General features: G+C 43.1%; 2 protein-coding genes across 2 annotated transcripts in view; one reads left to right on the forward strand and one right to left on the reverse strand.

The window, feature by feature from the left end:
• LOC135899530 (uncharacterized) overlaps window positions 1-27175 on the reverse strand; it is a 388013-nt gene that overhangs the window by 200000 nt on the left and 160838 nt on the right. Inside the window, exons 6-8 of the mRNA XM_070537559.1 lie at window positions 16983-17117; window positions 8573-8952; window positions 6425-6520 (exon numbers count right to left, since the gene is read on the reverse strand). Of these exons, the coding sequence (XP_070393660.1) occupies window positions 6425-6520; window positions 8573-8952; window positions 16983-17117 (611 nt within the window). The remainder of the gene's footprint in view (window positions 1-6424; window positions 6521-8572; window positions 8953-16982; window positions 17118-27175) is intronic.
• LOC135899528 (cell adhesion molecule 4-like) overlaps window positions 1-27175 on the forward strand; it is a 441441-nt gene that overhangs the window by 115371 nt on the left and 298895 nt on the right. The window lies entirely within an intron of this gene.

A 27175-nucleotide genomic window follows, 5' to 3' on the forward strand; every position in this document is an offset into this window, starting at 1 on the left:
CATGCATCAACAGTGCTTACATACCACCCACTGCTTCGCTTGCAATGACACTAACGAAAAAACTCTGCTGAGATAAGCGGCGCAGAAAAGCAACGGCGTCGACTAGCGAATCTCGCTTTGGTGCGGGGAGAGACACGCCATCGTGAGACAGAACACCTTCGCGCGTTCGTGGAGCATGCTACGAACTTTGCCACTCGCATTCCTGAAGCTGGATGGGTCGGAACTCAACGGACTGCCCAAGACACTACGGAGACGGGCCAAAATGCTCGTACCTTCGCCGAAACGATTCGGCGACAGGACGCCTCTCGCCAAGCAGACTTTCAACATGGCTAGCGCGCCAGTCATGTGCCTTCGCTGCAGCGGACCGCGAGTTCATGAATCAAACATGCAACATCGTCTGTGAAGACACGTTTCAGTTTCCCGGTCTGCCAATTCCTATGAAAGAGGGATCAATCTAACGTTTTTCGCTTACGCTACGCAGCTGTTGCATGGTTTTGCAATTCCGCGCTTGAAACCCTAACAACTTGTGTTTGTGTTTGGTGGCCGACATCTGTCCTCCATATATATATATATATATATATATATATATATATATATATATATATATATATATATATATATATATATATATATAATATGTGTGTGTTTGCGTTGCTACGTGCACCTGCACTTCTTAACGCAAACACACACATTTATTTTCGACGTTTCGGCCGCTTTCGTAAAGAGTCTCAAGAGGCCGTACCCCGGGCCAAAAGTTCGACATTAAATATCTGTTCTTGCTCTTCTGCGTGCACTTGCAATTTTGTAATTTATTAAACACCAGATCCGTCATATATACACAAAGTAATGAACGGATAGCCGTCGCCTTAGCACGCTTGGTAGTGCAACGCGCGCATAATGCGGAATTTCTGGGTGAGGCTCTCACCAGTGGAAAGTTATCTTTTATGCCCACTTACATTTCCATTTTCTGTGTTTACTACATTTCCATTTCAACCATAGCTAATTTCCCCGATGCTTTTCTTAGCTTTATTATTTTTTAGTTTTCTGTAGTCGTACTACAAAAAGTCGAGTCCCTCAGTTTCCCTTTTGCTCTCCCGTTAATACATATAAACGTACAAATGAGAGGCAATTTCCTTTCCCATATTGCGGCTTGCTGTAATGCTAGAAACAAAGTGCCGGTATATCGTTAAGTACAACTTATCTTTGAACGCACGAAGTACAAATCCCGAACCAGAGTGGACGCTGTAAAATATATGTGTACTATTGACTTTGAATTCTACTGTGTCACTCAGTCGTAGTTTTTTGCCCCCTTATGTCTCTAAGGCCTAGAGCATAATAAAGAAGCGGAAATATTTTGCTTAGTATAAAATGACATGGGAAAAAAAATTCATGCACCACTTACCTGCTATTGATGAATGCGGGTTGCAGCTATCTAAAAACGCAGATTGTGGCACTTAGACATACAGCTGGCGGTAGATGGTTCTTTCATATTGACTTTCACGTTTAGAGCAAATATGTAACGCGTTAGAATGAAAAGTATTTTATTTCATATTTTCCATCCAAATAATTGCAGCAAACATTGATTTCGGTGAACAGTCAACACATCCTTCCGAAATTATCCCATAGGGAAACAGGAGTGATGTTGCTTTAGCAATTTCTTTTAGGAACCTTTTAACACAGTATACAGTAAAGTGAGCAAAGGCGATGCAATATTGAATCTCTTCGCCATACGAAATAATATTGTTATATCAACCAACAAACATTACGTTTATTCATGAATGAAATTGGCATTGTTCTTGAGACAAATAAGCACATCAAAGGAGCAAGATGAAATTTCGGATTTTGAGTTTCCCTTTTTTTGTTCCTTATGCGAAATAAAGCGTTTGTTTTGTAAATTCCTCGCCAACATACAGTTTCATATTCGGACTATGCTCTTTCAGTGAATGATGTTATGTAATAAAGGTAAACCCGTATGTGCAGCGGATTGCCGCTTTAATCTCATCTCTTACTCCGATTATACCTATGTAGTAAAAACCTGAATCGTAGAAATGAATGATTAGTCGCACGTCTCAATGCAAGGTACAACCACGATTGTGAATAACTATATACATTTATTCTCGTAACATGGCTCTACTCAGATATGGTTGGTAAGGAAACACGTACGCATGATGCATGAGCAAGATCACAAATAAGTTATATGTATATATGTATTTTTTTCAGAGGCACATTTGTCAGTAGCGCAGCTTTGTGAGTTGGCTTAGCAGAATAGATCTTTCGCGTTATATTTCTAAATATAACAGTGAATTCACACGGACTACAATCAAACAGTTATAAGCTGGAACTATTTACACAAAATTTATATCTACACCAGCCGCGTCTTACATGCTCTGGAGAGCATCACAATCGTGGTAACCACACCTTTGATGTAGCAGAAAGAAGAAAATATTAACAATGCAAGAAAACGTTTTGTCAAGGAATTACAGTGTAAATTTACAAGAACAATGCTCACGGTAAAAGAAGCATCCGTTCTCATTAAACGAGAACGATACACTCAAAGAAATGAATGGATTAACCACGCTACCCTGGCCTTCCTAGATGATTCTTTCTAGTCGTGGTATACTTCATTACATGGTTGATAATATACGATGATAGTTACCGACAGTGATTGTGTGTCTGTGCTCCATTTTTCTCACTCTGTCTCTACTTTACTGTCACTTTACCTCCCCCTCCCCTCTGTCTCCAGCGCAGGGTAGGAAACCGGACCTTTTCCTTTGGTTAACCTCCCTGCCTTTCTCCTTTCTTCTGTTTCTCTCTTTATTACCCGGTGTTGTCATACTAAAAGCACACTCATAAATGATATGATTTCAACACACCCAGCACCATGCTGAAAGCGAAGTATACTCCTGCTGTACTGTGGATCCTGGGACTTAGGGAAGTTATTTAAGTTTCCTACCAACTCGTCAGTGGGCACTTGTCTGTATCAACAATCCCTAAATGTGTACATCGCCAACATCACCTTTATCGCCGACACGAACCCTTGTTATATGTTTCAGTAAACCAGTGTACATTTCTTGCTTTCCATTCACAATCTATGACCTGCAGCGATGAGGTTTGATAGAAGAACCTAATAGAAGAGACATTAAAGCACTAATTTTTTGGCCGTGCAGTTTTTTTTTCATAAGAGTTGCATCGATATAACGTGATAAAAAAATAAAGTGGTAAACTTTAGTGGCTGCAAGCCTAGAATTCCTGTATGTGTAAATTGTTGCTGTTCTACCCGCCAGCAGTGCTAGACAACATCATAAATACTGAGCACTAAGCATGGAAAAAATTCTTAAAAGCTGCAGTAAGTGAATGCCCAGCCAAGCTCACTTTAGATCACTACAAAGGTAAAGTTGTGCATTGTCGTTAAGTCGAATATTTTGTCGAATAAATTCGACTATTTTGTCGCCCGTAGTAGAGGAGCAAGTTAATGAAACATGCATAATATGCCCAAAGAAATAAATGCTCTACGTATGTCTAGCATCTTTCCATAAATTGTTTCCTTTAATCGCTCAGGCGGTGGGAAGAAACCACTCATTGTCATTCATAAATGCACATTGCCCTCAGTTAAAACCGCCATTTCATTGTGCCTTCATTGCCAAATGAAAAGCTGGTGGTGGTTGCGATTATAACGTGCTATGAATATTCCTCAAGATTTTTTGGAGCAGTGTGGAACAGAGACACCTTTTTTGAAAATAAATGCGCATTATATTGAGTAAGCGCAGATCAGGTTTATTGTCTTAATTGAAGTACTATAGCGCCAAACAGACGACACAGGAAGAAGAGACACGGAAAGCGCTCGTCCGTGTCTCTTCTTCCTGTGTCGTCTGTTTGGCGCTATAGTACTTCAGTAATGCACCAACTAGCCCAACAAAAAGTTTTGCTGGAATTATTGTCTTAACCCCTTTAAGTGACTTCGATCATGCGAAAGCAATGTTGTTTACCCTCACGAAAATTGCAAATTTATCTCAAAACAGCTGCGTCTCCTTGATGAGAAACGACAGTCATGGGAGACATAAGTCCCAACGCATATAGCTGTTGCCTGCCAAGAAGAAGTATTTTAATGATTGGAAAATGTAGAGAGGCTTCTTCTTGGCAGGCAACAGCTAATTATGCCTTATAATATAATTATAATTATATTAATTAATTATAATTAATTATAATTATAATTAATTCTTGCCTGCCAAGCTTATTATTAAGGCTTCCTGAATGACAACATCGTTTACTTCTGTAGACTACGGCAAAAACAAGGACAAAAAGCTGCTTGTAATTGGCAAGTTTTAGTGACTAGCTTTCCGCTTTTCATCGTGTTCTGGAATCTTTGAATGCCATTCTACATTCCTATAGAGACTAGCATGCCAGCGGTTGTATATGCGCCGGCAAAAATCAATGTTTCTAATAAAGAGCCTCTCCCTCTCTCCATTGTGTTGAAATTCCTCACACTAGTGAAGCCATTCTATGCAAATCCTGTTTGCTGACACAAAAGAATAGGCTGCGGACTTTTGAGCTGCCTAAGAAGATAATTTATACAGTTCGAAAGGTTTCAAGATTGAAGCTTCAAAAATTAAAGGTCTCGCTCGTCCTGGTTTGGACGATATCGGAAAGGTAATGCGCTTTCGTGTTGCCTCATTGGCAAAATAATGTATAGCATAAAATATTGTGGTGGGGCAGTTCACAAGCATTTGCGGGTATTTCCGTCTAGTACAAGTGCAGAATCCAAAGCCAGTGCTGCAAAGGATATCTAGGATGAGTTTTCAATTTCAATAATTTATCTCCCACCTCATCTTTCACGCAAAAAGCATCAAAATAAGTGGAATATTACTGCGACGACATTTTCACCCATGCATAAATGACGAAAAAAGAAATGGTGAACTGCAACATTTACTGATAAGTTGCCATTTGAAATGTCTCATGAAACTGTATCCCAAAGATGAAGAGTAGGCTTTGATGTTCTGAACGTCAGTTATCTTGCGTGGAAATGTAGAGGTGAAAATTTTACGGTGCTACGAAGGAACATCCTATATACAAAATTCCAGTCACACCTAAACATTGCATTGTGAACAATGCAGCCACTGCTGTGTTCTTACAGTTTTCTGACAGTTAATATAACGACGTGATCTTCAGCAAAAATGGTAATGGAATACGCCCTACTCTGGGCAAGTCCATTGCGCATCAGTCTGAACAGTAATTTACTGCGAAGTATGCACACGTATGATTACGTGGCGATACGGAAATGAAAACGAAAAGTCAATAGGCCATGAATGTGCAGCTTAGTCGTCTAATCAATATAGTTTGGCAGTTTGGATAAGCAATAAGCAATGTATCTAGAAACCCTGCCGCAGTGATGAAGTGCCTGAGCAGCTGTCGGCAATAAAGCGAATGTTCATAGCCTTTCGGAGAGTGCTTCAGTAATGTTCGGTATTACGCGCTAATATTGCTGACGCCGGACGCTGGATCAGGGAGCGCAAACGCTTCGACCTAATCGCCAAGAACGAATCAGTCTGGCAACACGCAATCAGTCTTCGGTCGGAAAGAACCCTGAGTGAGAACTGTCAGGAAAACGACGCATCTCGTCTGGTCAGTAGTAGTCATTAGCTCCTGTAGGATACATTGTTTAATTGAATAATTGAGTAACTGAAATACCCGACACCTTATAAGTTATTGAATGCCTTAGAGAAAAGAGTCACAAATTCATTGCTGCTAACTTCTTCTAAGGAGAGGTAATAAAGGTACCGTTCTCTCACTCCGTTCTTAACTTTCTTATCCGTTGGCCTCGAAGTTAGTGTAGCAGCGAATAAAAAAAAACACGCTGAGCTCTCTAGTTTATTGTGGTGAAAGCTAACTTGTCTTTAGTACATTATTCAAAAAAGGGCAAAAAAAATATTTTTGGGCACGCCTAAGTACAACCATGTTTCTGATGTGTGAATCAATTCTTATTTACAAATGTGCGTATGGGCAGTTTTGACCATGATGCTGTTTGGGATTATGATGGCAACATCCGTACGACGAGGAAGTTTGAAGCGATGGTCAATGTGTCAGCACCCGCTTGAGAGCGGAATGCCCCGAAGACAGCGCCAACGGCTATAGACACACAAAAGAAAAGACAAGAAACAAACACGATCATGGTAAGAAAAGAATGAATGCGGCAGAGCAAAGAGTGTAGCTTTCTCTTCCACCAGAGCGTGCGTTGGTGATGGCAGTCCTTTTCAATCCAACGGCCGACCGTTTCCCTGGGGTACGCCGCCACCCGTTTCCCGGCGTATGGCTGCACGTTGGGAGCAGCAGCTGTAGGCACTGAGACCATGGCCAACTAGAGCAAGTAATATGGCCAGTAGAGTGCGTTGAAGAGAACAAAGCCGATTGGGAAAGCGACCCGGCTCACTTGGTCAATCTGCTTGGCACGGTGTCTGTAAGCCAAGACCACGTGGGTGGACGTCGGGATGGACGGTGACGGGGGTCGATTTTTGTCCTTGTTTCCCTAGGGAATGAAGCAGACATAGCCCCGAGGAATAGGTTAGCAGTCACGTACACTACGTATTTCTGTTAGGCACGCTTTCAGCAAGACGATCGGGACTTGCCCGAAAGTTACCTTCTGTGACTGGAAGCAATGACTTGACAAGAACAGATTGGCACCAGTGTAATCGAAGCTCTGATTGCACGCATTCTTCTTTGACTGCTGGCGCTATACTACCAGAACTGCTGATGCTCAAATGTTAGCTTTGGAGCATCATGCGTTCCACGTAGGACGTGGCGCGGCGTGTGCGAAAAGAAAATACAAAGGAGACTCACTTTATTTGGTTGCATGCTGCAGCGAGGCCGGTTTTATGGCTTTTGTGATCGCGAAGTTTTCAGTGTCCGGCAGTTTGAAATTTTGCTGAAATAAAACTTTATTAATGAACACGGCTCTTGAAAAATTAGTAGAAGGAATTGCCTGAATATGATTGTTATCTCAATTACCTCTGTACCTAGAACAATAATGTTTCCAGCTTTAGATCTTATGCGGGAAGGTGAGATTGAAAAGTTGTATCTGAGTATCTAGGAGAGCTTAATTTTCCGTTATATTTGTGAATATTGACAAGACCGTAGAAGGTCCTTGTGGAAGGTGGGCATTATCATGTGATTGTAAATTTACAGTCATAAAGGAGCTTTCCACAAGAATGCTTTATCGCTACAGCCAAGAGTGACCAATGCTAGGAAGACTTCAGCTTCGCTTTTTGGAGCAGCATTTGACAGTGTTTAATTGATGGGGGTTGATATAAAGCAACGAATGGATTAAGAAATTAGAGGTTGCCGGATTTATTTTGACCCCTTAGATGACTTAACGTGCGGTAACTGTTCCGTAGGGAAGCATTTCGCATGTCAACTCCGTGCGAATGCGGCCACCACTGCTGAGAATCAGCGGTCAAATTCGCAAAGATTTTTCGTTTATAAAGGCTCTTTTTCCATTCGTTAGCCGTCTTTGCTGATGATTGGCTGAAATTTTCTCATACGAATAATTATAGCATGAGAGCTTCTTGTGAATATGGCACAGAACCGTGTCATCTCGGGCTCAGTATCAATGCGCTATACCCACATAAACGACCGCCATAGGGGACTTTTTGGTTGTTCCTCTCAGGTCTCTCAAGCGTTTCGAGTGCCGATATTGCTAACACATATTTCTAACAATATGTCGTTGAGACCTGCTGATGATGCCTACGAACGTCATTGATTAGAACGCTGCAGTGAAGTAGGATTTCCTTTTCAGAACGAGAAACAGTTGAAACTGCAGGTACAGGCATTTCACTGCGTTAATGCATTCCTGTGGCAACGGGCTCCATGCAGCCTTGAATAATTTCCCTTTGCATTGGGAAAAAAGTATGAGGCTCTTGCCCGAGAGTATTGTATGCATTGATAGAATATCGGTGGCAGCTCTTAAAAGGCTGAGGAGATATTTTTAGGCATTAATCTTTAGATGAGGAGACCTCAGTTATGTAAGGTGCCTACCACATCGCTCTGGTGAATTGCATCTATCAAGATGCACCACCAGTCACAACGAGCAGAGCATCGTGTTAAAACTGTCAACGTAAATCTGTCTATGCGCGGCGGCGTGCTTTGAAAATAGCTATTTGTGTGCCAATTTCGTGCAGGATTTTTTCGCAGAAATTGGCCCTATGTAGTCACATTGACGAGCTACCGACATTGTCGAAAGCGCATAAGCATTGGTTGTAGCTAAGTATACCAATCCATATTAAGAGAGCGTTTATCACTGACACTTGTAAAAGGTCGGCAAAAGTGTAAGGAAGTGCGTATAGGCTGCTAAAGTCAGATCCCAATTTCTTTGGTTTGATGAATGAACTATAACAGTTAGGAGTGGTGGTGAGCTGGTCGTCATGCTGCTCAAAAGGAGAATGTCCCCACCTGGCGTGTCACATTCTGCGCAACATTTGTCAAACGTAACGCTAGCAGGCGTCTCACTATTTACAATGCCACCGATGTCACGTTCGTACTTCGCTTCTGCCACCTCTACACCGGCAGCTCGAGGTTTCCTTACCACGACAAGAACGAGATCTTGGGAAGCCTCGACGTCTGAAATTGAAGCGGGCACGATCTGCTTTCTGCGAGCGAGGTAGGAGACGAAGGTGAACTCGAGCACCGCGGCGAACACGAACATGGTGCACGTGCCCATCCACACGTCGAGCGCCTTCACGTACGACACCGGCGCTAGGTTAGCCTGGTGGTCGGAGCTCTCCGACGAAATGGTGAGCAGCGTGGTGACACCCAGCGTGATGCGCGCCGGTATGGCGTCCACGTCGAGCCAGAAGGATACCCACGACACGACCACGATGAGTGTGGACGGCAGGTAAGACTGCACCAGGTGGTGGCCAATGGAACGCTTCAAGTTGAGCTCCGCGCGCAGGCAGCTGTACTCGCCTGCGGTTAGAAGCAAGAACAAATTGTGGACTGCCAAGAATTCGACTGGTGGGCTAGTTGGCTCGTGATAACAGAAAAGCAGCGCAACAAGACGAGACTAGATAGGATAAGTTTTTGATAGATAGATGGATAGATAAATATACAGATACTGTGTGCTCCTATCTATCTATCTATCTATCTATCTATCTATCTATCTATCTATCTATCTATCTATCTATCTATCTATCTATCTATCTATCTATCTATCTATCTATCTATCTATCTATCTATCTATCTATCTATCTATCTATCTATCTATCTATCTATCTATCTATCTATCTATCTATCTATCTATCTATCTATCTATCTATCTATCTATCTATCTATCTATCTATCTATCTATCTATCTATCTATCTATCTATCTATCTTTTCCCATTTTCTAGCGCTGTTTTTCTGGGAAGTGAGGCCAACGCATGATAAAGCTTCAGTTTACGCACTATCAGCGTCAAATGAAACGAACAGCGGAGTGCGTGGCCCAAGCATAAGTATAGGTATAGTGCATGCCGTCCAGCCATCACCATTGACAGGCACGATCATCCTGTTTGGCCGCACCGTGCGATCCCCCTATAGTGAGATGTTGCTTCTGTTGTGGTTATTACATTCGAAATAGAGAAAACAAAAATAAAACAGAAGCTAAAATTTGCAGTTTATGGCGAGTATTGTCGCACAATTCGCCGAAAGCACAAGTGCTATCAGCGCGAACATCACAGCGCGTGGTGCAGTTTGCACCGTCATCAATATAGATCCGCTCATGTGCCTTGCCACTTGTGCGCCACATTCATTCTTTCAATCGGCAACCTTGCACAGCGCGGTATCGCTGGCAGCCGCGACGATGGCCAGCGTGGGCATGGCGTGCGCGTTTGGCCGTTTGTTTGACTCCCAAAACGAGCGCCGTGTGGCGTCGAATGTGCGCGCCTGTCAATGGTGATGACTGGACGGTGCCTACTATACCTTCACTTATGCTTGCTCCACGCGCTCCGCTTTTCACGTTTCATTTGACGCTGATTGTGCTTATAGCAAACTTGGAAAACTGCTACGGCTTCCACACACTGGAAACACACACCTCACGGCAACTTTGAATTGTGATATTTTCACTGTACGAGTTAACAGCGCTGTCTACGAGCTATCAGAGTTGCGCACTCGCAGATACCACATTTTTGAACATTAATAATCGTCACTGAGAGTAAATTTTTCTTTGAGCAGAACAAATGCCACCACGCGGCCAAAGCCGCTAGGCTCATTTGGCTGCCGCTGCAGTCGCACCTGAAGTGGCCGCAGAGTGAATAAACGCTGCACATAAAGAAGCATTGATCACCACCACAATAATAATAATAATAATAATAATAATAATAATAATAATAATAATAATAATAATAATAATAATAATAATAATAATAACAATAATAATAATAATAAACTTATGTCCACTGCAGGACAAAGGCCTCTCCTTGCGATCTCAATTACCCTGTCCGACGCCAACCGATTCCAACTAGCGCCCGCTATATATATTGAAACATATATAGGTTCGACATACACAATAACACTTTATTAACACTTACGTTCACTGCACTGTTATCGTATGTTTGTTAGTGCCTCCTTTCAGCCTGGCTACCACTCTTCAATGGCTTGAGCTTGTATATGCAATCACATTTAGAGGTGAGGTTTCTGACATATTTAATTAAAATATCTCAGATTGCTCTTTTTAATCTGCATCTGTTCATAAATATCTTATTTATGAAACGGTACACTCTAACCCTTTTCTTATATTTCCGAAAGGCATTTGATTGCGTTCATCACAACACCCTGCTACGCAAGCTTAACAGTTATGGCATACATTCTAAAGAGTTATTTAAATAACTGATTGCAGTTTGTTCAGGTTAATGCCGTACCCTCAGAGAAATTGGCAATTCAGCATGGTTGCCTCAAGGATCATTATTAGGACCATTATTGTTTTTAGTATACATAAATGATATCGCTAACATATGCGAATTGCCTAATCTGGTCATGTACGCTGACGATACGAATATATTTTTTTCATCCCACTCCTTTTCTCAAATGGAGGCTATGGTAAATGAATATTTAAGAAAGCACCATAAATGGTTACATACCAATAGGCTAAGCTTTAATTTATCAATGACAAACTACATTATTTTTCATCCTATTAATACAGTAGAAAGTAACACTCTGAAAGATGTCTACGAGCATACTGAATTAAAGCTAGTTTAAAACCAGGGATTTCTTGGTGTCTGGTTCAATGAGAATCTTCTTGGAATTTTCACACGATCAAAATTAATGTCTGACCTAAGTAAAACAGTTGGTTGCTTGCATAAGATATCTCATTAGTTGCCCACTTGGTCAAACATATCCATGTATTACACAATTCTGTACTCAAGGTTATACTGTATTCTTGTTTGGGCAACTAAGACGTTCAGGAATTACCTCTAAGAGCATCTCTAAATTTCTCTCAAAGACCATCTCTAAATTTCAATTTAGAGATGCTCTTTGCATGCTATCGAGGGGTTTCATGGCAGACCTCCAGATTTACCTACGTCACCGCTATTTCAGAAACATGGCATCCTTAAAGTAAAGGAAGTACATAATTTCTGTTTGCTTCAGTGCATCCATCGTCATAAATTGGTCTTTTGTTGTCAAGATCATTCTAGCAGCCGATATGCTTTCCGGACGAAACGTAAGCTTGCTCCAATCACGCGCACCAATTACGGCAAGCAAACACTAAGCTACCAATTTCCCTTTGAAACTAAATATCACCTTCAACGAAAACATTCTAAATATACAATTTAAAAAATACCTATTGGAACAAACGGAATGGAATATTTATTTAGTCGACAGACTTTGGATTTATTCCTATTTATTTTACTACCAGAATTTGTATTCATATTGCTATTTGTATTTATCTTACTCTAACGGACATGTTGTAAGCTTTCTGATATTGTTTCTGTGCCTTAGGACTGATATTTTTATTGCCATTTGTTGGGCGTGTTGGTAAACTCAAAGCATATTTAGCGCCAGCAAACAAGGACGGAAGGGAGAAGCTCCCTTCTGTCCTTGTTTGCTGTCGCTAGATATGCTGACATTTTTATGTTTGTAAAATAAATATGTGTCTTTATACCACTCATACGACAAGTTGTGTATGTGATTCACTCTTTTCTAGTACAAATTCCATGCATGTCAACTTACTGCGTCATGCTTCTTACAAAGCTTCAGAAATTCCTTGTGAATTTCTTGTGAAGTGCTCGTGGACAATGCCAGCTGTTCTACGGGTGACCAAGACCTTGTCAGGCTCTTGCCTATTGTCATGGTGCCCTCTTTTTGTTGAAAAGAAATAAGCTTTCACTTTCACATTGCGGTGTATATTAAAAAAACGTAGAAAGTGTAGTTATTATTGAAAAAATTAAAAGTTGTGCAATACCACAGCCAGAACCATCTTGGATGCTGTGTACTTTCCAGGCAGGATGATTTGACGAAAATGTTCATTGCGCATTTAGGCAGCGTTATTTAGGGAAACGCAACGCCGCCGTAAACAGAAGAAAACAGCTAGATATTTTAGTAAGACCATCAGGAAGTATCAATAAGCGGAAGTAACTACTTTAGACGTAGATAAACAGGAGTAACAAAGTAACCAGTAACAAAAAAAAAACCGAATTCTAACTCGTGATGAACAGTTAGAGCGTTCGATATTTTTCTTAGGCGATACGATGGCAAATGATGTTCATTGATTATATAACGAGGGCTGCTAAAGCGAAACCAATATTTTTCTTAATGCGTTCACACAAATAGACAAGCTAGTGCCCTGTGCTTGACATACCTTAACACGTTAACAGGCCATTGTTCGCTAAAGTCGTTTCACGCCAGGAGTAACATTTTAAACAAGCAGAGCCTGTGAACACGATTTCGGAACAACTTATTATAATGTAGTTTCTCGCAAAGGTTAGCCTAAAACCAACTGAAATTCACGCTCGGTTTCAAGGTCAGCATGGCAACTAGAAGTCAAGTAGCAAGCAGTAATGCAATATCTGAGTAGTGCAAACGCTTTAGGGAGGGTGGTACTGAAGGGGAAAACGTTGCAAGTTGAAGCAGCTCGTCGGCAGTGAAACAGTTTGTTTTGAATTAATGCGGTCTTTAATCTTACTTATTTGCCCAGTATACACTATCGAATCCAGCAACAGGAAGCACTATACCGCGAGGTTCGCCAACGTGTACATGTACGAACGTGTACGAAGGATTACTACTATTGGGTTCTGCGTCACATTTCTCAAAGCGATGGCACGCTCTGTTAGAGACAAAGGTTCGTAAAACACTTTCGACTGGCCGACATTTAGATATGCGATCATAAGGTTTGGTTTATTCGCATGGCAATATCGAAGCCTAGCTACTGTAATACACTGTTGCTTATGCCCCAAGCACATTTTGTTATTCTCGCGAAAACAATCATTTCCTTATTTAGTATTCGTTTTTTTTTTCGCAGTCAAATAATATTTTCCGTAGTGTTAGCACCTCATGAATGACCCGGTAACCCGCGTCTTTTTTTTTTCTTTTTGTGTGTGTGCCCATATTGCCTTATTTAGAGCATTGTGGTAATTATCTCTAGTTCTTTACACACCAGATGCGCAGATAATGCACGCTTTTTAATGTCGGCACACCGAAGGCTGTCACTTGTTCAACTTAGTTGCCTTTTTTCCGAACAGGACGTCCCCAACCCTCGCCTAGCGAGCCGCATATTGTGACCTCGAAAAAAAAAGCAGCCCTTTAAACAACCTAATTCCGTGATCGAAAGTACGCTCACCTAGCTCCTACAGACATCGAACAAAGCATTACATCGAACAAAGCAGCCCTTGAATACGTAAGTTTATTCAAGCCATACAAAATAGGTGCTTTGACAAGCTGGAAATGCTTTACGGCGTGTTTCTTTTTATTTATAGCGGTAATAACGACATGACCAAGAATTCTTTGCATTACGGCTCTTAGGTTGCCTTCGCATATGAAGCAGAATGGAGGTTGAGGTCGCGTAGCAATGCGTGAGTTGTTTTCTTGAAAGTTAATTGACATGTTGACTTTAGAAAGAAGCGAAACTAGTCTACACACATGTGCAAATATCTCTCTGAAATGAAGAGCAGAAATGTCTGCTTGTACTAGCGGGGACCTGAAACAACGATTTCAATGCTGTTTATTTATTTTTGAAACTTCCCGCGTTGCACTTCGTGTACCTGCGCTATCTTCTGTACCTTCCTGTACTAGCGTGCGTAGAGGTATGCATTTGTTGATGCTGTTGACTATATTCTGTTTTTCTGTGATCTTTAGGATTTCACTTTGTTTCCCACGCGGCGAGAAGCAGCCAGTATTCCACATAAGGGCGCCAGCCTTTCCTATATTGTCAAGGTATTTAAGCAGAGTGCAACGAGAAAGAGCCGTAATCAACAGCATATAAGTTTGACATAATTAAATAATTAAATCTGAGAATTTGGTCTGAGATGTGGACTTCATAATCGCAAATATGCTACAAAATTTTCAGGTTTTCTCAAAGGCGTGTGATGATGCTCCCGGTTAAAGTAATAATGCTCGAGGGCATGTCATTTTGAATAATACGGAAATGAATAAATAGACTTAGTTGTCCTAGAATGATGATGGCTACACTTTTTTATATATTAGCGATAGTTAAAAAAAATCGCCGCCCGAGCACTCCGTACAGATGGTTAACCAACGAAGCTGAAACATGCGGCCCCGGCGTTTATCACTGGGTTAATCCCGATGGTTCTCTCAATGACGACTTGGTGGGCAGCCGGATCCTCGGTACGCAGTCGCTGTTTGCACTCGGTTGCACGAGCCTGTTCTTGTGCCCGGGCTGCAGCATCCGCACTGCGTAGACGAGCTCATTCCCGGTTCTGCTCACAGCGTTGCTGATGGAAAGCTGTCTGCTCCTCAAGAGTACGTATGACGCGCGGCCTGTCCATTTCCGAGTCGGAGAGAAGCTGCTACGCGCGCGCTCGGCTGGGACGGAGAGCAACAAGGTCACTACTGGGGCAGCTTATCCAACACCACCTAGACAGCACAGGGCCTTGTCACTTCGATCCATGACGTCATGCTACGTAGTCCGACTGCCTTAGAATCTAATGGCGATGCTCCCGAGTAGGTAACAGTGATTTTAACGTCACCGCTTTCATCATGCCAGTCTTGTCAGTGGAAATTGCGGGCCATGTTGCGTGATGTCATGGTTCGGGGTAAACAGGCCTTGTGCTATCTAGGGGCGCTATTCTGGACATTCCGCCATTTTCTTCAATGAGTGACGTAGCGCGACGCAAACAAAATGGCGCTGGTGGCCCGGTTTTGCTTACGTAACGTGACGCCAACTTGACGTTTTGCCTAAGAAACTGAAATGAAGGCACTGAATGTAGCGTTATCGGTAAAGCAAAACAGTTTTCCTCCGCAGTAAAAATAAAGCAGCTATCTCAAAGCGTATGATTATTCCGTCGAAAACGCTTCTCGCTTCCGTCGTCTGCTGCGTACAAGCCATCGTCTGCTTCAATAGCTAGTATGCGTGTCCCTGGAAAATGGAATGAGTCATCGCATGTTGGCGCCAACGCGCTTGTTTTCTTTCTTGAGACAACATACGCGACCTACCAATGGTGATGCGAGGACGTTCTAGGCCACGTTATCGCTATTTCGAGAAACGCAAGTGACTCAGCCTGACTCGGCTGGCTGAGAAACAGCCGAATATCACCGATAGCGTTGCGCGCGCCAGAGATATCCACTAGAGCGACGCAAGCGCCGGCGCTGCCATCTCTTGTTCATTTCGCTGGTTTCTCGCACCACGGGAGGAAACTTCAAGGCGCCGCCTTGCGTACATTTCTTTTTATAAATTAGAAAGAGGCCGTTGTCATAACGTCTGATTGTGCGAAAAGGCATTAATCTCGATTACAATACAAATGCAGCAGTGAAAAGTAGACAACATTGCTGAAAGTTTGCTATATTCAACCAATATTATTTCGTATAAACGCGTTCTTTTAAAAAACGATGGCCCCAAACACAAATGCCAACACCACCCGAGAGCGATGCAAATACTATGAGCACGCGTTTTGAACAAAAGATTTTCGTGGCGCCAAACGACGGGGAAAATGTGGCGATACGCATTCCTCTCGGCTGCCATTGCATATGGCTGCCCATTAGCATAATTCGCGCGGCTCGTCGCAGCAAGAATTATGGCGGAAAATCTCAGCAATGGCGGCCCAGCGCAACGTCATGCATCGTCAAAATGACGATTACGAAACAGCCCTTCCTGTGACGCTCCTCACGAGATATTCCTTCAGCCAATCAGCAAGCTGGCATGGCGCATATCTTGGATCGCCACCACATATTCGCGCAATTGCAGATGCATTGCATTGGCTTCTGCACGGTACCACTCACATTCTTTTTGAAGCGCTAACATCACAATATATCTGCCAAGGACCAAAAAAATGTATTAGTTCATAAAATTTGCAGCTCCACGTCACGTTTCGTCATCTTGATGAAAACGCAAAATTGCATTTTGCAATACTTCCGCTTCCCGGCACAAATTTCAAAACACGTGACCTTTCAACAGCCAATCAGAGAGTAAACATGGCGGATAATGGCGACCGTGCAGCCGCCATGCGTGTCCAGAATAGAGCCCTAGGTAGGGTTGGCTAATCACGTGCCTCTCTTACTTTCTTTGTTTTTTCGCGCATGCGCATGGGGCTGCGCAGGAGGAGTTTCGGCATACAGGTGGCCGACAGACGGACTGATGGACGGATGAACAAACAAATCGTCTAGCCATATACAGCTTCGCTGTAAAATGACATTGCAACAATAAGAAGAAACGCTACTAAATATGGTTCTTATGCTGTTAAGTAAGCAACTAATTACTATATTTTTTGTCGGGACTCCCACGCTAAAGGTGTAAGTAAATCGAAACACTAAAATACAAGCGTTGAAGCGAGTTCATTCATAGGGCACTCACCTATCTGAAAGGCGCCGCTGCACTTCGTCAGGCTGATTTGTTGAAGTTCGAATTGTGCCATCTTCAGACCACTGTACATGGTGACAGCCTCAGCGTTTCCCCATTGGAGCTCAACCTCCTTTGTCGTCTTGGAAACTGTAAGATGTAGGAGCGCACAATATATCACACAGATAGAAGAGCGAGATAAATAGTTCGAGTACTATAGGGCTTCGCACTTGCACTTGAATACTTCACTTTCATGAACTGCTCGAGAACATTTGCTTTTGTGTATGTATGCCATCTCTGAGTGGGTAAAATTTAAAATTGGCATCACTCTATTATTTCATCAATTCTTTAAATGTTTAACGTCGTTTAGGGTACAACTCTCAATTAAGAGAACTGGAGCAGCCAGGACTGCCTACAGTCACCAACAACTCCCTAACCAAAGCTATTGTTACGTCCAAGCACGTAAAAGGGACGCGTGGGTCAAGAAGTGAAAGAAAGAGGAGAACGAAGACTGTGCAGCGGCCATTCCTGTTGTTCGTAGCCTGCCGTTCCTGCTCTCGCACGCCTAAATAAACCCGTTTTCCCCGTGCTTGTAACGTTGGCACTGTATGCAGCGGGCGACAATATAAAAAAGAAATGGACATTTAACTCAATTTTACCACCTCTTCACTTTTTCAGCCAGAAAAAGAAATATGTACAACACCTTTCGCTACCGGTCTTGTTTTGTTTTTACTCATTGTCTGTTGGAAAAAGAGCGTAAATCTCTTCGAAGTTGTTGCCTCGCTTGAGGAACTTTCGTGTCCTTCGAACATGGTTTCCATCTGGTTGCACTTCTCCCGTAACGACTGTGCGAAGATTGTCCAAGTGCACATCTCCCCTTTCAATATTTGTTTTTGTTCGTTTCGTTTGTTTTATTCTGCTTCTTTGGTTGATGGTGCTGAAATGCCGTAATTTTCTGCGCGCTCTGGAGACGCGCACTGCAGACAGAGAGCGCCCGTGTACAGGAAGAAACCTGACTGAAACTGAGGCGAGCAGTAATGGAAAAAAGAAATAATCAGCTCGCGAAATTAGATATGGGGAGCATATAGGAACTGCAAGTGAGTGTTCGATTTGGAAGTGAGAGCAGATTTTAGAGGCACATATACAAGTTTTCGTGCAATGTAGCACACCTAAAGAACGGCAAGGCTCCTGTCGCGTACAAACGGAGCGAATTTGAAGGAGAGCTCTAATGACTGCGAGTGAGCGATGTCGTTGCCAAGGCGCTCAATAGACGGGCAGATTGGTTCTCGCAGTAACGTGCGCAGCTAAGGAGTGGCCCTTCAGTGCGGAAGTTCAACTTCATTAACTCCGTGGTGTAGAAGATAAGGGCCCCAAGCATTGATGAGCAAAAAAATGAAAACTGATACAGTCGGCGATCCACAATACCATCGAAGCGAGACAGCCATGAAGAAGACAGACAAACTCCTTAGTCACGCCAGTTCTCAACACAAAAATTACGCTGCGGACGCCCGATGTTTATTTCGATAGAAACCTGGCATGAAACGCATTTGTGTATCGCCTCTGCGAAATGTCAGTGGTTCTCGAAATGTCGATCGTTGTGTTATTATGCTATTGAAACGTTCTACTTATAACGCTAGAATTCGCTTCAATATGTTTGTTCTGCGTGGATGCGTTGACGAAATTGAAGCTCACATGCAAAAAAAAAAAAATATCCGGTACCTATCATTTCTTTTTTGTAGAAAACAGACTTCGCAGGCGGGAACATTTCAGTGAAAATTGCTTTTGTGAGGCACTGAGATCTGTTCTTGTGCGATATTTGTGGACAAAACTAAAATAAAAAAATCATTTGTTGCGCGAAAACCGCATTAATCAAAGAGTCTGTGAATGCTGCTAAAGACGTCCTGCATTTTCTGCAGACAGAACCGGAACATGAACAAATAGTTAAAATATAGTGATGGTCCTTAAGCGCTTCGAAATTTTTTCAGGGTCACGGAATAAGGTAAGAAATATTATGGTAAGGCTAGGTTTCAATCCAAATGATTGCATGATCTAAAGATTATGCTACACCGTAGTTCAGCAGGTATTTCCCATAGCACAGTGACAGGATTGCTTATCAGAGATGCTGTACAAGTGTTACTTACCTAAATTATAGCGCATCGTTCATTCGAATCTTCATTTTACATTATGAAGTTTACGAAAGTAAGAGGTAGCTCCATCTATCTATGAATCGAAATAAAGAATGCTGACTTAAACTGAAGTGAAATGCCTGGCAAAAAAAGGCTCACTGGGAAGGAAAAAGCAACATGAGTGGTTACACACGCGAAAATGCACGTGGACAAACGTGTACGCAGCGCACACACATACGCACGCAAACACTCACGCAAACACGCACACACGCACGCACACACACACAAGCACGTGAATACATAAATGCTCATACATAATATATGAAGGTGGTTATCTTCCAAAAACACACCTATGCACGAAAAAACTTATGCCTTGCTTGACATTACTTTAAAAGCCTCTGTACATTGTGTTCGGTGTCGTTCACGAAAAACGAAACACTGCCACGTCACCCTCGCATAGTACAACACCCACAAGTCAGGCGATAATGTCGATGTCAAATGGCTGAAGTCAGCACCGGGGAGAAAAAAATGTTAGTACGGCTGGTGACAGTTTCCCGAAACATTAGAGGGCTAGTGCCTTGTACCGCGTCTCATTTTCACTTTGTAACGTATAATAGATAACGGCAGGTTAGTGCAGCAGTTCTTTCCTTTTGTCTGTAGCTAATTGCAGCAATTGTAGCAATTTTCTATAACTATGCAAATGCAGGTTATTCACTGACTCTAGCACAAAGCATTATAAAGCAAGGAGTCGATCCGTTCCTGTCTTTGCGTGCCTTTGGTGAGCTTTCGCCGATCACGAATATCTTTTGTTTGAAAGTCATTTGGTACCATGTGTGAGTCATTTAGCCTTGTTACACATCTAATGAAATGCCCACATATATGTAACTGATAATTACTACTCCGCCCTACCGGATTTACTGAAATATCTTCCCTCTTTCGCTAGTATCGTAGCAATAAAGACGGCAAAGTGGCTCTCTGGCATTTAATTTGGTGGCAAAATGACAAAGCACCACCTATCGTGCTATCACCCAAAGTAATAATGATTTCTCTGCTTTGTGCTTGGTTTTGAGTATGCAGGTCCGTTGGCAGGATTTAACCAAACCTGAGGTCATTCTTTTGAGGTGCATTTGTATGTTTACCTAATTTAAGTTATTTCTGGTGACTTTTTCTAAAGCGGGATAGATAACTAGCGTGTCTGCCGTGGAAGCAAATGTTGTCAAATGCAATTTAGGTGTCTCGAGAGAAGATACACGGCGAGGCTGAATGATTCTCGCTTTCGTGACTTCAACGTTCATGCTTTCAGCATGAACGAAGCTCATATAAAGCACATATATGTATACGAAGCTATCGATAGGACCACACGTTAATATATTATGATTATAATAAGTGTGCTTCAACAACAATAGCATAAAATGCTAGTCAGCAATACTCGTTTTGAGAGACGTGATAACCAGTTCTTCTCTTCGTCTTGCCGTAGCACAATGCGCTGAGCTTAGGGCACGTCCAGTGGCTCACGCGGCGATGGCTGGACAAAAGGTAATGGCGATCCTTCAGCGCTCAAAGTGTTGCTGAAATCGCCACTGTCTAGTTAAAAAGGACTACCACGCTCCCCCGTTTAGTTGGGAGACATCGTCAGCTTTACATTTTGGGCGTTAGCGCGACGTGTACTGCGTGTTTAGCACGCGTTCTGCTTGCTTACGGAAGTTTAGTATCCGATCTCATCGTGACGTCGCACTAAGTGGCTACCCGTTTAAGTTGGGGCACATCGTTCATTGCTTATTTAAAGTTATTGATGAGTTTCTAAGCAAATTGTACCACCTAATTGGGCCATTTGAAAATGACACTACCCTAATATGCGTAAAAACCGCCGCAGTTGCCTTTTAAGCCTCTTGAGCACGTGCTTCTATGCCACTGTGAATTTTCCCATAATGTGGAATGCAGTAAGAATTAGGCTACTTTCAGGCGAGATGAGCGCTACGAGCAATGACAAAGCGAAGACACGTAAAAATACGACACGCCCTGCTGTGTTCTTGTGTGCCTTCACTTTGTTGTTATCTCTCGAACTGTTCATGCCGGAAAGTGAATAGCAAACTAGTTAATGCTTTGACTTTAGTAGAATTATGTTTCCTTATTTAACAAATAATAAACTGTGGAATATCACAGAAACCTATTAGGTATATGCACAAACGGAAAACGCAGTTCTCGATACGCTTTGAAAGAATCAGACTTATTCCATCAAATATAACCTTGGCTAAATTTGTAGGGGTCTTTTATCTTTGTGGCACGAAGTAATCGAGGACAGGCGTAAACATTTGCACTGTACTGTACGATAAGAACATTGTGCCTCCATGCAGCAGGGAAAAGGCAACAGTCTGAGACATGGAATCTCCACGTTCTTTGTCAGTGCCAAGCGCGTCAGTTATCAATGCCGCCATTTATCATTCCCCCGAGGGAAATGTCCTTTCTTCCTAGTGCAAAACGGTGCAAGCAAGAAAAGCTTTCAACACCATCTCATGCGCTGCAATACCTTTTGTTACGACCTGCGCCCTGAACGACAGAGGCCAATGCTCGGCGCTTGTCGCTCGATACACGTCCAAGGTCTAGGCTTTTGGCGTGAGGCGTATCCGCCACCATAGCTCCAAGTAGAGGCACGGCCTGTCATGTTTTTTATCCTACAGCATCCCATTTTGTCTTTAGATTACTTATTCTTCTGACGTCCTTGGTATACAGGGCAGCCCTTGGCTCGGGAAATTTGCAAGAATCCAGGCGTTAGAAGACGAGGCACTTTGTACCGTGAAACAACTTTATTGCGACGGTCGAGTTTTACGGTGGGCGCACATTGCCAAGCGCTGGCGACTTAAGTGCGTAATTTTGCTCTTAAACCGGACGACGCTGCAAGGCGTTTAGTGGCAGCCTGTATAAGGCACGGGAAAGCGTCAGGGCTGTGAAGAGTAAAAAGTGGACGGTCGCGCATTTTACGAGTCTTCGAAACCGTGAGCTACAAAGATTGAGCAGTGACCTTTTGGTAAACGCTGCTCAGAGGATTCAATGTGAAGGTGCAGCCTTCGTAGTTCGTGAGCCTGACTTTAAAAATTGCTGGAGAAGGCGCTTTTGGTAAGAAATTTTCGCAACAACGGGATACGTACGAGTCTTTCGGTAATTCGTGAGCCATAGAGCATGTAATTGGTAATTAAGAATGCTAATAAAACAAGGAGGATGAAAACCTACATCTAGCTCTCAGCGTTTATTTCTGGCCGTATATGTGTGGGTTTAACTGCAGACCTTCGCGAATTTTGTAAACACTTATGAGACATTCGTTCATTCATTGTTACTGTTCGTTAGTGATGCGCGCTAGAACTGAACTCACTTATTACAACTTTCAAAGGCACAGAACTGGGAGAAGCCTGGTGCGTCGCCCCCAGTGAAACATGCGTCCAAATTACCGAGTAGCTCATGCGTCTCTGATTCTCGAGCACGCTGTGCTCGAGCGGCTTGAGCCCATTGTAGGAAACTATGTTGAGCCCCATGCGTCACTCTCGGACTCAACGATGCCAATGAAGCATGACTTTCGTAAGGCATCTTGGAGAATCAACGACGCCAATAACGCATGACATCCGTAAGACATCTTGGACGCGGAACGTCATTGCTTGTCTTGTACCAGAGAGGGCGCCTGCTAACACCGAAGCAGCGTGATATGTGACTCCCGAGTTCCAACACTACATCTTTTTCCCTTCAGTCACGGAAGCGTTCAGGACGGTGCACAGTGCTCCCGTGAGTGGTACCATGGGGCAATGGAACGCTCGGAATGCTCAGAATGCGTTGTCGCTGGTTATTTCGCGCATGAGACCTGAGCGAACAAGCGAGATCGCATGTCCAGCGATGCCGGATGATTGTCCAGCGTCATGCTTGCGCTGTCTTTGACGAAGAATTTTGTTGCGACAGACACATCCCGTGTCGTACTGAATCCAGTATGAGCGTCGTGAGTCATCCCGTCTTAGCGTGGTCCCTCTGCGTTTGAGGTCCTTTATCCGTACACTCTGGCCTGGGTTCAAGAGCGGCAGAGAGCCAACATTGCGACGATGATTGTAGTTCTTTTGTTGATGGCGCTTGAGTCTTCGCTCGGGGTTTTGAAACCGTTGACTGTCCGCGAGCGTCGGTTTCAAGATGTGTGGCGAAACAGGAACTGTGGTGCGAACACGCCGGCCAAAAAGTAGCTCGGCTGGACTATAGCTGTTCTCTAAAGGTGTTGCACGGTACGCCAGAAGAGCCTTGTAGGGGTCAGTTGCAACTTCTGTTTGGCGATTTTCACTGCCACCTTGGTGAATCCGTGGCTCGAGGGGTATTTCGGGCTTGAACTCATGTGCTTGAATCCCCGCTCTATCGCAAATTTCGAATACTCGGAGGCTTCGCAAGGGTGAAACTGCGCCCCGTTGCGAGCTACAACAGTATATGCTATGCCGTGGAGGGCGGAGATTGATTTCATCTTCTGTGTGCTTGTTCCAAGCCGCTCACCATCGAGGAGTGCAGTTCCTAAGTAGCGCGAGTAGTAGTCGGCCACTAAGAGATGGGCGGAACCTTTCGCGCAGAAGAGATCGACACCGAGCCACTGCCATGGTCGGTCTGGTAGGGCCGTTCACATTAGTGGTTGACTCCTTTATTGTCGATGTTCCATGCAGTTAGGATACCTTTCTATCAAACATTTGATGTCGGTAGTGATCTCAGGCCAGCAGCATGTTTGTCGGGCAAGTCGTGAGCGCTTGAACTCTTCATGTCCCTCGTGCAGGGGGGGAGGGAGGGCGATCAATGTTGCCTTCCTTAAACACTGATGAATAACAAGCCGGTTGTCTTTTAATAGGAGGCCGTTGTGTACTATCAGTTCATGCTTGAGTTGTCACTACTCACGCCAGTCTGTCGGAGTCTTACCCTGGTGTGCTGGCCACCCATTTGTTGTAAAGGCTTCTAGAGTTTTACATACCGGATGACTCTTCTGAATCACGGCAGCTTTCTCGAGGTTTACCACCTCTAACGACAGAAGGCCCACGACAATGTTTTCGTCACTTGAGAGTTCACTTGATATGTCTCTGGAGTCCTGTGTTGCGAATAGCTGGCGAGACAGACCATCGGTTGTGATGAGCTTCTTGCCTGTTATATACGTGGTCTCATAGTGATATCGTATCATGCGTAGCCAAGGACACTGAAATCTAGGTTTGAGGCTATCGGTGGATTTAGAGAAATAATAAGCGCTTGGGTCTGTGATCATTTTTTTATGTTGAGATAAGCGCCAGTGAGGCAGTCTCTGAATTTTTAACATGCCGAGGTTATTCTGAGAACTTTTTTCTGAATCTGCGAGTAGCCTGCGTCACCTGCGGTCAGCGTTCTTGAAGCGTACGCTACTGGACGACGATTGTCGTGCGAGTCTTCTTGGAGAAGTGCTCCGAGACCGTAGCTCGAGGCATCTGATGAGACGATGAGTTGATACCTTAGGTCATAGCTAGAAATGGTTGCGAAGTTAAGGCTTTCTTAATTTGTTCAAAAACCTGCTGTTGAGCTCACGCGCCTCTGACTATCGAGCCACTTGAGCTCCATGCGTCGCTTTCTGCATCTACCGCCGCCAATGACGTATGACATCCGTAAGGCATCTTGGAGGCCGGACACCGCTGGTTGTCTTGGGCCAGGGAGGGCGCCTGTTAACACTGAAGCACCGTGATATGTGACACCCGTGTCCCAACATTACAGTTACAATCAAAAGGCTTGCGTAGCCTTCACGTTGAGAAGTAAGACATTAAAAAAAAATGCGGTAGAGCTTGTTTTGAAATTAAAGTAATTATTAAGATACTTGCTCACATCATCAGCTGTGCAAAACTGTAGCACTGAGTTCAAAAAGTAGCTGTTAAATACACCTGCAAATGACAGTAGAAGAGTAATACGTAGAACAGAGCGATAAAATGCGTGAGAAATAGACCAGCAGGTCTTCTTAAATAAGATCATTTTTACTAAAAGTAATTCCTTCATATAATTGTTTGCACTTGGTGATGCAAAAAAAAAAATGAGGACGTCATCCGGAAGTTTATCCCAAGGGTACGAATACATGGCATTCATTGTAGACTCAACAAATAAAGTGTACTACAATCTACAACAAATATCTAAAAGAATTAAGCACATGGCATCGGAAATGATCATGGAAATGATCGTTCATTTCTTCCAGTGGTTTTTGGTGAACGTGTGCTCTTTAGTGTACCCGTCAATATTCTGGTGGCAAGAAACAGAAGTGCTCATATTGTAGACACTCAGCAATTTGAGCGTTATCCTTAAATTAGTTTCTTTCAGTTGTCCTTAAAACATTCATTGCTTCCCCTTCGAAAATACTACTTCTGAACATTCTTTAAATTTATTTAAGGTTTTCTATTCATTACAACATTTCCTTTTTCGTCGCTATCAACTATGCACCTTCCTACACTGCTATGCAACCTTGTACTTTGATATATACGTTCAAATATTATTCGCGTCTTACACCACTTAAAGGGTAACTGAGCCCACGTCAATCCACGGTAGTAAGTGTGAGCTGTTAAGTTAGCATCAAAATTTTGCTTCGTAAAAAGCAAAAGAAAGTGTATTCGTGTAGCCTCTTAAAATTGTCTTTGCGCAGTCACTTATATAGTTACGTTTGAGTGCAGTAAAATATACTCTTTAGTTTGTCAGTAACAAGAAACTGTTGTTTCCTAATTTCCTATTGCTAAACGCAGTGTGATTTGAAAATGCGGGAGGATATTTTAATGGCCTGGTGGTAAAGCCCATCTCAATTTGAGTTTGTTTTATTATTACTAATTGTATACGAACAGCTCCGTTAAGTAGCATCTGCGTTTAGACCTGTACAACTTTTTGTTACGCTTGTCCTTCAGGGAAGATTATAGCTAACTACATTGTTATATCCGATTCTCCGGAAAGTCTGTTTCGCGTGATCACATGAACGCGATTACAATGTACTGTTTGGTTGTTTCCGAGAGCACAAAATAACGAAGATATTCTTTTCAAGCCGTAGTAAGCAATGTCGCTCGTTGCTTCTGGCTCGACTTCTGGATCGACTTCTGTTGGCTCCTTAAGATTAAATTTCATTAAAGGGATATATATATATATATATATATATATATATATATATATATATATATATATATATATATATATATATATATATATATATTTATTTATCGAACCCGTGCCGTAATGATCACGAAAAAAGACTTTATATGTTCCACTGGAAAGCAGTCAATTAGAGCGCCCGAGCGTTAACACACTTCCTTGGTACAACTACAGATCGCTTCCGGTAATCCTGAGGAACAGCGCAAAATAGGTACACGCTGGCACGGTCGCGCTAATAACCGTTCGTCCTCATCCTGCCTTGTCGTTAAACCCACTTCCCAAAACAAAAGCGTTCAAAGCCGAAAACTTGACCGCGCCTTCACTCGGCACTCTGCCGAACCACGTTGAAACAAAAGGGCCAAAAGAAAGCGCGAAGCCGCGTGCACGAGGTTGCGCCCATTTCAATACAGTGGAACAGGCGATTGGTTCGCGGATTTCCCGGGGAAAAAAAGTAACGAGCGTTCTCGCGGCGCTGGCGTTATTAGTGGTGGCGGCTGTGAAGATCGATGCAGGCTCGTAGACTAGCGTGGTCGTTACCCGCCCAATACATTCGAGGCCCTTGATTGTGCCGGCCAGTATACAGCATTCTGTTTCTCCCTCTCGCCTATTGCTCTCTCCTGGCCTTGACTAGCGGAAGCCACATTTCCGAGCTTTCCGCGCCTAACGGGACGTGCTCTCTAACAACGAGCATTCGGCTATAGGTAGAGGTGAAATAAATGAATGTCGTACCACCATTATAAGCATTTGATAATATCAGTAACAAGGATGCTTAAATGGCACTATACGTCGTCTGCTCTCACGATTAGGTGTACGTATATGGGCTTCCGGGGGGAGGGGGGAGAGCTATTTTTGTTTCTTTATTTTGGAGCTGCATGATGATCGACACGCTCGTAGCATCATTTATTTGCTCTTTGAGCATGAGGAAATGTGCTAGCTCTGTAATGA

The sequence above is a fragment of the Dermacentor albipictus genome, chromosome 4 (assembly GCF_038994185.2).
Source record: "Dermacentor albipictus isolate Rhodes 1998 colony chromosome 4, USDA_Dalb.pri_finalv2, whole genome shotgun sequence".
Taxonomy (NCBI): Eukaryota; Metazoa; Arthropoda; class Arachnida; order Ixodida; family Ixodidae; genus Dermacentor; species Dermacentor albipictus.